This window comes from Tachypleus tridentatus, chromosome 3 (genome assembly GCF_004210375.1).
Source record: "Tachypleus tridentatus isolate NWPU-2018 chromosome 3, ASM421037v1, whole genome shotgun sequence".
In the NCBI taxonomy this organism is placed as follows: Eukaryota; Metazoa; Arthropoda; class Merostomata; order Xiphosura; family Limulidae; genus Tachypleus; species Tachypleus tridentatus.
The window spans coordinates 72,054,808-72,068,595 of record NC_134827.1 but is presented as its reverse complement, the minus strand read 5'-3'; the positions used below and the strand labels follow the sequence as shown (position 1 = coordinate 72,068,595).

The 13,788-nt window shown below is 31.9% G+C and overlaps 1 protein-coding gene across 8 annotated transcripts in view; it reads right to left on the bottom strand.

Annotated features, from left to right (window-relative positions):
* LOC143247145 (tRNA wybutosine-synthesizing protein 4-like) overlaps nt 1-13,788 on the bottom strand; it is a 64,873-nt gene that overhangs the window by 47,568 nt on the left and 3,517 nt on the right. For 5 of the 8 annotated variants that reach the window (XM_076494757.1, XM_076494759.1, XM_076494754.1 and 2 more), the window contains exons 3-5: nt 13,160-13,284; nt 10,096-10,177; nt 4,453-4,536 (exon numbers count right to left, since the gene is read on the bottom strand). In XM_076494757.1, coding sequence (XP_076350872.1) covers nt 4,453-4,536; nt 10,096-10,177; nt 13,160-13,284 — 291 coding nt within the window. Of the gene's footprint in view, nt 1-4,452; nt 4,537-10,095; nt 10,178-13,159; nt 13,285-13,788 lie in introns of those variants that run through there. The other 3 variants (XM_076494755.1, XM_076494761.1, XM_076494756.1) reach the window with 3 other exon arrangements.

Below are 13,788 nucleotides of genomic sequence, written 5' to 3'. Positions count from 1 at the left end.
TAAGGGTTTGGGTTAATGTATTAGCCTTGTTTAAACCAATTCACATGAAACTTGGTATACAGATATTTTTCTACAAGCAACACACACAATGGCAAACAATTATGCTGAACCGTCCCCTTTTTAGCAATTAAGGGGACTCAGGTGTCTCAAAAAGCATAAATTAAAGATATTTTGAAAATTTCTTTGCTGTATTTTGGCCAATTTGCATGAGATTAGATACAAAGATATTATTTTACAGGTGCAAACAGAAGTATAGACAATTTTGGTATTTTTATCTCTTGCTCAATTTTTTAGTGAGGAAAACATAACGTTTTCTTTGTGAACTATTCATGTATATGTCAACCAACTTTTCGTGATATAGAAAGTTTTAGGAATTTTCTGGTGTCAAAATTAACCATGTTGAGGTTTTTTTGGCAGAGACATGTTGTATTCAAATATCTACAAATGTTGATCCCATTTATCTTCCTTTTCTGTTTTCAGAAATAAAGAATTTGACCACACAGTGTTTGAAAAATTAATATCACAGATACTAAACAAGGCAGCAACTAGTCAAAATATTTTTCCTGCAGGTTAAGATTGAACCTTGAAGTATTTCTTCAGAGCCATAGCAAGTCAGTGTTTACAATTATTATAAATTAAAACTATTAAATCTTAAAAATTAACTGTCCTATAGGAACTAAATTTTACAAGTTCAGCCATACATTGTGAAGTCCTAAATGATGTGTTATCTGGTCTGAACAGTGTTTACTGATCCTTTTAAAGGCTTAAACACTGACACTCATTATTTCACTAATCTCTTGTTGTCGATATAAAGAGAAAAATATCACAGGTTTGTGATATAGATAAGCAGTATGATACGGTGTGAGACATCCAAACCTTCTAAGAATAAAATTTATGATTATCAGTATACCTATTGTAAAATTTAGCTTCCCTAGGACAAATCTCTTTTATAATTATCCTTTATAACTTGTCACACTAAATAGTTTTGTAAACTAGACAATATCAAAAAAGAAAAGAAAAACAACTGTAGTCTTTCCTGTGTACTTATTTTATTCATTATGCACATAATATGCATATTACTCTTCTATAAAATTAAAAATGGCATATTTTTTGTTTCATCCTGAGCATACTATTAACTTCTGAAAACGGTCTGCAAAATTCTATTTGCCAGCTTTCCCTACTTTTGACTCTATAGCCATAGAAAGTTTTCAATTAATTTTTCAGTATCTTCAAAAAAAGTGCAAGTATTCTTTTTTTTGACAGTTTTAATGTAAACAGGAAAATCCAGTATGCATACTTCTAAAATGTAATTGTCAAAAATGAAATATCTGTTTTAAAATGATTTACAAAACCTATATATCACCATTATTCAATGCTATGGTAAGCAACTCAAAAAAGTACTCATATCAAGCACAATAGTGAATCCTAGGCTAAGAATTTGTAAAGCAAGCATCTGACAGTGAGGAGTAGCAGATCCTTACTTCATCTCTCATACATTTTACTTTATTTACTAATCTTAACATTACCAGTTTGAACCAATAAATTCAATCTGCAGCTTATTTAGCTGAGAGAGTTAAATACTTTTTACTTATAAATATTCATTCTTGAAATGCATGTCACATTAGTGGTGAATAACAAAGAACACTGACAAATAGAAAATATGTCATGGGGATTCAAATTCATGACTCTAAGACTGCAAGTCAAGCTCCCTAACCAGTTCAGTTTATACCTTGAAGTAGGTTGTGAAAGTACAAACCCTTCTCTATAATAAACAGTTGTATTAATAAAAAATTCTAACAAAGGAATGAAATTATGATTGTTTTTATTTTGGTAAAGGCATTACACAAAAAAATTGGTTTCTAACAAATGTCCTGACATTTAAACTGAATCTTTCAGCTAATTAAAGTTGATAACTGGTATTATAAGGTAAATATGGATAGGGGCTAATTTATGAAAGGAGGTTTGTTCCTGATATATACATTGTTCATTTGAATTTAGCAGGTATAGTTTGGTAACAGAATTACATGGTACGATAATAGAATTACCTGCCTGAATATATTATGTGAATAATACATTAAATACCACCTCAGGACATTTGTTCTTACACCTATACACTCAAAAAATTGTATATTTCTATTCTGATGCTACTTTGAATCTAGTGCTTGTGTGTGACATAGAAAAGATAACAGCTTTAGGCCCCCTCAAATCCATCTGAAAAGCCAATTGTTGAGCATCTATCCACCTGTAGTTCAGTGAGTACCTTGATTAAAAAGGGCCTGTCAAGAGAACTTATGTTAATGCCAAGCCACACAAACTTGACAAATTCCACCTTTTTCAAGAACCTGGCCAACAAATTTTGTTGCATTTATCTGAACAGAGTATCACATCCACTCACTTCAAGTTAAGATCTTTAAGCAAGACTTCAGGTTTGTTGTTGAGGTTGGCCATAACATCACTTTACACTGGGTGGTCTTCTTTATCATCATCATCACTATCAGCATCTGCACCTTTGTTGTGGTATCTTGTGAGAGGAGAGTTTGCATGTTACTGCACATTTCCAACAAATGGTGCAACTACAGTAACTGTAGCTTTTGGATTAGAGATGGGAGTTATCTCATTCCAATCATCATCTAGCTTTATGATCTAGTATTTTATCTACTTATTTTGGCATTTATTGACAACAATCTCAGAGAATGCATTAGATGTTGTTAACTCTGCTTTGCCAGACATCACTTCTGAGAAGACCAATCTTTTCTTGGTTCTTCCAATGACATCCACTGAACCTATGCCACAAGAAGTGATAAAGTAATTCCACTCTCTTTTTCTTTCTGTTTAACCAGTGTGATGCTTGAGAGAAAGAAGCACTGTTTGAACTTATCTGATAACCATTAGGAAAAACAACCACTTTTTGAATTTAGCAGACACTGGAATCTAAATGTTGAAGGATGGCCTTGAGGAAGATCTTAACTGTATATTTGTCATGTTATAAGCAATCAGAAACTATGAAATCACTTTTCTGTTTTTATGGTGAAAATTTCTGAAAAGTCAAACTGTATAATTAGCAACAAAACACTTCTATATAGTTCTATTGTATATTAACTTCATGTGTTGGTGTGTCTACTCACCTCATAACTGGATGTTATTCAATTTAATCTTGTGTAAATGCAATTTTTCCTTTGTTCTAAGAAGCATGGTATGGAACTTTCTGGAAATAGGAAATTTTTGCTGCCCTCTATTATGTACAGTGAAATTAAACTAAACTATGCTTTAATTATCAGCCTTGAGTTTTTGTGCCAAAATTCTGAATTAGGGTCCATTACAGTAGGCTTACATAGCAAGAAAAATCCTATGTAATTCTGTTACCAGGATGTGTATAGATAACACCCACTAAATGCGAGTGATCTAAATGAATACTGAATAGACTAATAATACAACTTTAAATAGGTTTTAATTCCAACCAAATAGTTAGCCCACAGAAAAAAGTTTATGACTCTTTCTGTAAACAGAATTACAAATAAAGCAGATGAAAATATATCATAATGAAAGCAAAGTGTGAAATTTACAATAAAACTGCTCTCCACCTTTTAGTTTTAGGGTTCACAAACTCAAAAACTAAGCAAAAAAGGAATATTAAAATTGGAGGAAAGGTGAAAAGTTTGCTATGGTAGCCTGTTTTCTTTCTTCACAATGTTAAAACTGCACTCCAATGGAAGTAATATTTTTTCAATAAAATGAAACAACAGCAATAAAATTTTTGTTTGGAACCAAATTCTACACACGTTTTACATAAACAGTGAAACTTTTATGTAGTTTTATAAAAATTTAACATTTGGTCATTAAAGCCCTCTGTCATAGAAGTGCCCAGCTCAGTTCATAATTTACATTCAGTTTGGCATTAATTCACCTAATAATCATTACCAAATCATACTGAATAATATGTGGTGTGGTAAATTATGAACCAAACTTAATGAAAGTTCAGCTTTACAACATATAAATAAAATGATGCAATGTAAGACCAAATTGCTTTATTTTGCTGTTTATAAGATGTCACCTACAGTTTGAGCTCAAGCAATTTTGGATGGGCCATACATTTCATTCTACACATAACAGTATTGTAAAACTTGTTGGTAATTCCAAACTTTCAATTTCAAATAATTATTATAAACAAATATATTTTCAAGTGTGAGAAACACAACAAATTAAGTATATTCAACCTATAGTTTGTTTTTAAGTACAAAGATACACAATGGATTACCTGCACTGCACCAGCTGTGGTATTGTAAGTACTAAGGATTTCTGCTGAGCCTCAGTCATCTGTTTTTAAGTACAGGATTATATAACAGATCATATTAAAACTAAAGTTTCATCCTAGTCAGCCTCAAGGGAGATATTAAATCTTTCATAGTCTATTTTTAGTATTCCTAAACAAATTTCTAAAATAAAAAATCTTACCTCTATAAATGTACTATCACAAAGAAATTTTTCAGATTTCAGCCTGAAATAGGATGTGTCAAACCCAGCACCCAGTGAAATAATCTAAAAAAAACAAACTGGTAGTGAAGTGTTTATAGAAATTTACAGTCAGACACAAAACTATACTAATGAAATAATTCCATTTAACGACCTACATTAGTGGGTGACCCCATTAGAACTATGTCATATAATCTACGCACATCCTAATGAAAATACTATCAGATTAATACAGCTACCTTAATAAAACTACTACAACACGTATATTTTATTCAGATTATTATAGCACACATACCTTAATAATGCTATTATAGAACTATCTACACATACATGGGAAAGAACTACTGTAGCACACACACCTTGACCCTTTTGCAAATCTGTATAATATATGTGAGTTAAGTACTTACACTATAACTCCTGATGCAATATGTGCAAAAAGTCCCACTAGCAAATACATGATTTTCGCCCTTTGAATTACTTAGTTTGTCTTAGTTCTGCTGCCCAAGGAGCAGAAAAACTCACCTTACAATGGAAAGAACCTGTTGAAATACAGAAAGTATTCAACAGAGACAGAGTGAACTACAAGATGAAAGTGAACACAAAGACTAAGATCTACGATGCTAATCTGTTGAAGATGTATTTTAGGAAAGAAGAATACATAATGAGTACAGCTATTGAAACAAAAATGAATGTTGCAGGTTTGGCCATCATATACGCACAAATCAGAAGACAGTGACTTTGTCTTAGAAGATGATGGTGTATTAAACCTAAGACCACTAGGTGAAGATAAGACATACAACAAAAATGTCAACATCAGTGAAAAATTGACTGGCAAGCAAGAAAAAAAAAGAGTTACAAGACCTTCTGTGCTGGTGCATAGATATCTTCATGGATACACCACAAGAAACAGACTTGATGCAACACAAGATTGAGAAAACAATGAGGGATCCAATCAAAGTAAAGCCCTCCTATCAGATGTCTTACATAATAAAAGATCTTATAAAAACAAGAAGTTGGAGCATTTTCAGCTTACTGTTCATTAGTGGTAATCATGAAGAAAAGCGACAAATGAATCCACTTCTGCACAGACTTCCAGACGCTTTATCTTGTTATGAAGTTCAACTCTGAATCTATGGGCAACCATGAAACTATCATGGCAAAAATAAATGAGGCAAAGTTCTTTTCAAAGATTGACCTCAGTAATATTATTAACAAATCATGATAGAAACAGAACCTAAAGATGAGACAGCATTTGTGATACCAAATGTTATCAATTCCAGCAGATGTCATTTGAGCTAGACAAGTCACCAACTACATTTAATGGCATGATGAGGAAGATGTTGCAAAAAACCAACAATATCAAACACTATGTGGATAACATTCTGACATACACTGCAAAATGGGAAGACCATCTTAAGAAATTCAGAGAACTGTTCTGGCAACTGAGAGCAGCAGGCCTCCATATCAGACCATCAAAGTACTACACAGAATATTATGTGCTGGAGTTTGTTAGACTTAAAGTGAAGAACTGACAGACAGCCATAGAAAAGGAAAAGATAATTCACACATGAGATACACCCACTCCAACAATCAAGCAGCAAGTCAAATCCCTCCTGGAGTTAGCAGGATAGTAAAGGAAATTCATTAAAACTTATGCTGAAATTACTGCACAGTTGACTGACTTGACCAAGAAAGGCTCATCCAACAAGGTGAAGTAGAAGCAATCGCTCCAAGTGTAATTACAGAAACAAAAACATGTTGGAATGTTCCCCAACTCTTATAATTCCAGACTTCAATAAACCATTCACTGTCCAGGCTTCATCCACTGGAATTGGAGCAGTACTCTTACAAGAACATGAAGACAGATTGCTTCCTGTAACACAAATAAGTAAAAAGCTGTTAAACAGTGAGAAGAGCTACTACTCTGTGATTGAAAAAAAGTGTCTGGTCATCATATATGCCATTCAGAAAATCCAGAATATCTAAGTAATATCTATATGGGAAGTTGTTTAGTGATAATCCAAACAGACCAACAACCATTTGCATACAATTAGAAGTGCCAGATCAACAGTGAAAGGATTGCTAGGTGGGAATTTTACCTTCAGAACTACAGGTTCTGTAATGAAGCCATCAAAGGGACTGTAAATATTGGAGCAAACTGTATATGCAGACTTGAACTAAGAACAGTCTTTGTATATAATTAAAAAAAAAAGAGTAAATTTCTCTTGAAGGGAGGTTATGTTATGATATAAAAGACTCTAATGTAGATGTTATTAAATAGTTTGTTTTCTCAATGAATAGTTAATGATAGTTTAATTCTTATTTTTATTATAAAAGAATTAAAAGCATACAGTTATTGATGATAAGAATATATCAGCAGATTACTTAGTAATATAAACATATGTATATAATATGAGATGAACAGGAAACAGCAGACAAAGACAATAGCAGAAGAGAAAAAAGTCATTGTAAACAAAATGTTCTGTGTCAAGTTAACTGCAGTAGAAGTGATAGGCCTAATGATTAACCTTGGCTTAATGTTTAATATGTTAGAGCATGATTAACAGCAAAAAAAGAAAAAATAATTTATTTCATCAAAGTATGGTTTTAAGGCAATTGAATCAGCCTGAGGGCACTTTGACAAAGTAAACAGAGAATATTTTGAAGAAAGAAGAGCAGTAAACAGCTGTGGTAACTTGTACCACAATTATAAGTGAATTATACATGGAATATTAGTGCAATATAAACAGAAACAGATAGTTCAGCTTATCACTTGAAATTCTAAAGCACGTAAATAGACCTAAGTGAACTTTGTGCAATAGAACAAGAACTATATGTAGTGTTCATGGTATCCCCGTGTTCTCTATTGTGTAAAAAATCTGCAGTATGCATGTTTAACAAATTTGAATATATATATAATTTTGAAAGCAAGTGAAGAGCATGCTGTTCATTTACATTTGAATTTATAACCAACAAGACACAGACATCTACTGTAGAAGAATCCTAAGCTAAACAATAACAAAAACACAGTATATATTTATACTATTGAGAAATATAGATAAAAGCATTCAATTAAAAATTTGCAAACATAACATATAATGATGAAACTACTGTAGAATATATACTTTCACAAGGATACTGTAGGGCTATGAACAAATATTATAATACAGTTATAACAGCACATATACATTAATTGAAGGCATACTTATTGAAGAATTACGTACAGATATGGCTATGAGAGTAATGTAGTACATATAATCCAACCTACTCAAGCTTTATCTGTCATTAGCAGCCAAGTGTACTGTTAACTCTCAGTTCAGAATGAGCTAACAGAAGCCAGTCATTCATTCAATGGTTTTTAACACGACCTATGAGCATGTACAAGTTGGGCAAATGCTTTGACAACCCATCAAAGGGCATGTAGAGCCAAAGCAAGCCAAACAATAATGTGCAAAACTGATACACTATGTAAAAACTACACTGACAAACACCACACCAACATTATTTATAAAATACAATGTGATAACTGCCACGACTTCTATATTGGAGAAACAAGTAGAAAAATGGAAACCAGATTCAAAGAACATAAAAAGTCACCTTCACACGTTTTCGAACACTGCAAGTCAAATAAACACAACATAACCATAGAAAACACTCAAATACTAAATAAAGAAACAAACATAAACAAATGCAAAATTAAAGAAGCCTTACTTATGCAACAACTTAAACCCAAACTAAACCAATATGAAGGAACGCCTTTATACCTATATTAATATAATAAAATAAATAAAATTATATATTCAAACATCTAACACCACCTTCTACATTCTGACACTCAGTTACACAACCCCTTCCAAACATGTGGTCAGCTTCTGGTCAGTTACCTCTTTCTTTGTGAACCTGATGATAACCAAAAAAGGTCGAAACGTTGTTTGCTCTTCCATGTAAAGTATTTTCTCAACCCAAACGAGCCGTTTTTTGCATATATATAAACTAAAGATAGCATCTTGACTGAAAAAAAATAAGAATATAAAGATTAGCACTCAAGACATCTACCCTGGTCATCCACAGTTCTATTTGAAGAAAAGCCTAATTTAGTGTTAGAAAGGATTCCATGGTAAAATGGGGGAAGATCCAAAACTTGGTTCAGGCAGGAGAGGTCAATCACAGGACACCAGATCTCAGATTTCTTGGATACCACAAACAACCTGGAGTAAAAATCTGGGGAATGATTGCCAACATGCTCTGTAGCTCTTTGTAATAAGAAAAAAAAGACCATACTGATACAAATGTCAACTTATAGTAAGATCCTGAGGTAACAAAAGGTATATGGGTACTGGAGACAACAGATGAGGGGAAAGAAATTGGATGAAAAGTCCTTCAGACAAAACCGGAATAGCCCAAGGATCAGCAGGATTGAGTAATAGAGACAATAGGGGAGAGGAAAGGAATAGAGAGAGAAAAGTTCTTTAAACAAAACCTGGATAGCCAAAGAATCAGCAGCCAATTCCTACTACAGGGTAACAATATTGGCCAAATGAGCTCTTACTGAACTGAAACCCACAGGATAGTCACCAATATTGTTGGCAGTGATGAAACCGACACTGAGAAACATGACAACCTCTACTGGTAGTAACAGATAAAGAAAAAGAGTGTACAAGAAGTGTAACAGTAAGAGGGAATTGGAGGGGCTTAGAATGAGACAAATGAGCAACCAAAGATGAATTGGTTGAATACTGCCTCATAAATTCCACATTATTCCAAGTTCTAAGGAATATCCCCAGAGATGGACCAATGGAAAAAAAAAAGAGCCAAATGTAAGTCTCAAAGATAATTGAATAATAAACAAGCCTGGAACAAGACAGTGTACCTCCCCAAAAGTTCTCAACAGCAAACAAACCATGTGTGAAGGTAAAGAGCAAAACAGGATAACTGTACCAAAGTGGAAATAATAAGCAAGAACATATCTTCCAAAATTCCCCTTAGGAGACCAATGGAGTGCTTTAGAAAAGAGGTGTATGGTGAACAAGTACCATACAAAAGACACAGAGGTAAGATAAAGGTGAGAAAACTTGTCATGAAATAAACAGATTATCAGGGATGTCAGTCATCATTTCCAAACTTTGGAAAATAATCAAATACTTGGTTATAAGCTGTAAACTAAGGTAAAATAAAAACATCTATACTAACAATAAAAAAACTAATGCTGTCTTTTAACAATAAGATTACACAATACATAGTTTCAATTTTGATGTTCTGTGTTATGACTCAAGTGTTTATTGCTGACTATTGATCACAAGAACAACTAGTGTAGTTTGTAAAATAAATAAAATTCAAGTTCTTATTCTTAACTTTTTAAATTACAACTAAGTGTTTATTATTGATTAATTACCACAACAAGAGCTAAGGTAATTTATATAATAGTGAAAACAACAACAATCAGGGGTGATTTATAAGAGGATTCTTCTTATATTCACGTAGTCAGAAACATGTTAAAATAATGTTGGCTAATTTCTCAGAATGTGCATTTCAAGAAAATCCTTACTTATATATTATACTTCAGAAAAAATATATAGAACATTTGACTAGCTTCACAGAACTTGTATATTTCAAGAAAATGTTTACCTGTTTAACAGGAAATCCAAATAATGTTTGCAAGAACTGATGAAACATTCTCTCCATTGCCTTGGCTCTAATATAGTAGCCTCTTAAAAAAAAAAAAAGAAGCATAACTTGAATTGAAATAAAAGAAAGAAAACCATGGGTGACTTTTTTAGGCATAATATTTTAGAGTCTGGCAAACCATAATTCATAATAACTCATGTATATACAAAAATGTTTGGTAGGAACTGATTATTTGTTATACTATATCCATAACACTAGTGATTTGAATATTTTCAGATAAGGAAAATATTATCTTCCAAAATGTTACTTGCCTCTCTGCACCAAAGAGAGCAAGAGTCCCATACTAAAAATGACAGAAGGCTAGTGTTGATTAATTAAAATGATGAAATTTTCCACTGCTACATGTCAGAATTATAAATACATAACAAGCACTCTTAGCTTGAGTTCTATTGATAATTTTCTACTTTTTAATATGTATATTTTGTTTATCATTTGGATGGACTGTGACATTCCATTTGAGACCCACCCTTCAACAAATATATCTGTCCTGTTGGGTGTCATAGGCACTCATTCACTGATCACCTCCTAGTTCATAGTGTTGCAGTGGGTTCAGCCATTGGCCAACAAAAATGTCTCTCTTTTATTTGTCTTTAGGAAGAATCATCTCAGGCTTGTGTCTTGAAGCAAATGTAAGACTCATCAGGCTGGATCAAATCACTGGGAATGGCTTGGTTCATAACACATAGCATGTTTTCTTGTACTACACTACTAGGTAATGTCCAAACCCCACATCCCAAATGAAGAGTATGTTAATTTGGTCTCATACCAGTGAGATTGCATTTCCAAGTGAGAAACTCGATACTGACTTCTCTAGTATGCTAGTTTCTTTGTGTGCAAACTTCCAAATCCTGCTTGAATGTCTAAAGAAAATTTTCTAGCTTGTTTATAGCTTATTTAGAAAGTAAGATAAACTGTATTGATGTTGAGACCTTTTATACTAGTGACTAGTATATTTTGGGGTTCTAAGTTTCATATTTAAGACCTACATGAATTATTTTTGGAAACCTAAATTTATGACAATAAAATAAGAATATACTTATGTAAAGATGATATATTGTTTACATGAAACAACTAATGGGCTCCAGCTGTGATATATTACTTCTGACAGAATATACAATTTGCTCCTGCATTGGCAACAAAACCATAAAGAAAAATGTGTAAAGAGATTAACACTTAAAATCATGAAAATAAGTAATTTGAGAAACTGAAGTATGCATTCAAAGAAGGAAAAAATGGTTATTTCATATTTGTCAACTTTGCATTTCACTATAAATTGATAATTTTGTTAATAATTTAAAAGGATCCAAGGGTTAAGCAAATGAAATACTAAACTGTAAGGCAAAAATAAATACTTCTACTCTTTGCATGAAAATTGCCTTTCACTCAGAATTACTCAGTAAACTCAGTAAAGGTTTTGAAAATTCAGACAAATATTTAGTAGAGTTACTCTATTAAATTATCAATTTTTTTGTGTACAAGTCTTATAGCATTTACTTAAATACTGATAAGTTTCATGAATATATATGTAATAAACTGAAAATTACAATGAACTTGTTATGTATAACTTTACAGGTACAGGGTCAATCAATACAATAACTTTTTATTCATTTATTTATCTCACAATTATAACATCACACAATCATTTGAGCACTACCTCATTGAAACTAGGTTACTTTGTTTTGATTTCCATAAAATAAAAGCTTATCACTATAGCTCTATTCATTTTAACAACAATGAGCACATAAGCAGTATTAGTTTAGTTTGCTTTTTTTTCCTCAAATTCACAGAAATATTGCTGGAGATCTTACCTGTTATTTGTATATGAAGAAGTGTGAGTAAACACAAAAGATACAATCAATTACCATTACTGTATATTTAGTATCACAACAATGTATCTTCTACAATCAAGTACAAGTACCAAAAATGGTACAACTCATTACATTTCTTAATCATTTTTTACAACTGTATTCAGTTTTATTTATATCTTATTAGTAAGGTAATAAACTTATTAACCTGTTGACTGCCAAGTATTTCAGCTGCTACAATACAACTCTAATGCTTCTTCATTTTGTAACTTTTTTCGTGATACCATTTTGGATAAAAAGTGAAACAATTTGTAAGTAGGTCAAATGCATGTATGGTGCTGACATGTAGCATTGAAGTTAAGTATTATTGAGAACGAATTAATTGTGGCACTGTGTTAGCGATCGGCTTGGACAAGTTATCTCGTCAACGGCACTAAACAGGTTAAACCACGTGTACTTAGGTCAATACACTAGTTTGACATCACACCAGAAAATGAGCATTGATTATAAGTTCAAATTTACTATATCTATCTAAACAAAATATTGCAAACTTTGAGTAAATACACAAGCATATTGTAAAAAAAATAAAAATTAAATATGTCAGAAAAGTATATGTATTCAAGATATGTCTATGAATCAACAAAATTAGACTGATTTAAGCTGTGACAAGTCTGACTGAAAGGTGATATTCATGTGAAGGCAAAAACACTTTTTTTCATTTTACAGTTTGCATATTGCATTTACATAACCTCCAGAACTTCAGATGTGCATACTTACAGTTTTGTTGTTTTTTTTGTATATATCTGGTATTTACTCGCCTCTACCACAAACTGTAACTAAATCAGCTATGTAGGGTAAAATGACACTCTGTCAAAGAAATTAATACAATAGTAACTCAACATTATGCAGTAAACACTATGAAATATACTACTTTAATTAATTATAAATACTTTAAAGAATCCTACAGGGTAACTCAAAATTATCACTTAAACACAATGAAACATACAACTCTGATCAATAATAAGCAGTATTTAAAAAAATATTTTACATCCCAAGCTTGAACACTGTAAACCATACCCATGTGCCTTTGCACATGGTTAAAAAATGATATGACAAAAATTATACTATGCTGCTTATTTACTAAGAAAAGTAGTGAATTACCTTTAGTAAGTTAGCATTTACAAATAAAAGGTTTTCACCTATTGATTAGAGGTGACCGATGTCGATGATTAGCAGCAAAAAACTTGAGAAATTCGTCACTGAAGTAACCCTTCAATGCCATGGAAAATTTGCTAATGATGCTACTGTCATTTGTTCCTTGTACCTGAAGTAGTTTCAAATTAAGTTAGAATATCAACTGCAGCATTTTACATAAATGATGACAAAGAAAGATGCTTTAGCACCATCTGTTATTCAAGTTGATTCTTTGGATCCACAGTAGTAAATAAACAGGGTATTGTCTGTTCATGCTACATAAGCAGTGTATTGTACATCTACACTATTTAAATAGAATATAAGGAAGTTACAAATATTAATACTAAACAGACAGTGTATTATATGTTTATACAACTAATTAGAATAATAAGGTTGCAATTAACCATATTACATAAATGGTATATTGTACATTGAAGACACTGAAAAATATTATAAGAACAGTATGCATTTACCTTGAAAATTTTTATAGTTAAAATTATTTTTCACACATTTAGCAATAAATATTAACTTTTTATGTTACAATGACCATAAGTGAATGCATGACAGCAAAAGTGTATAAGTAATTCCACTTGAACATTCAAGATTTTCAGTTCAAGACATTAATACGTCAGAA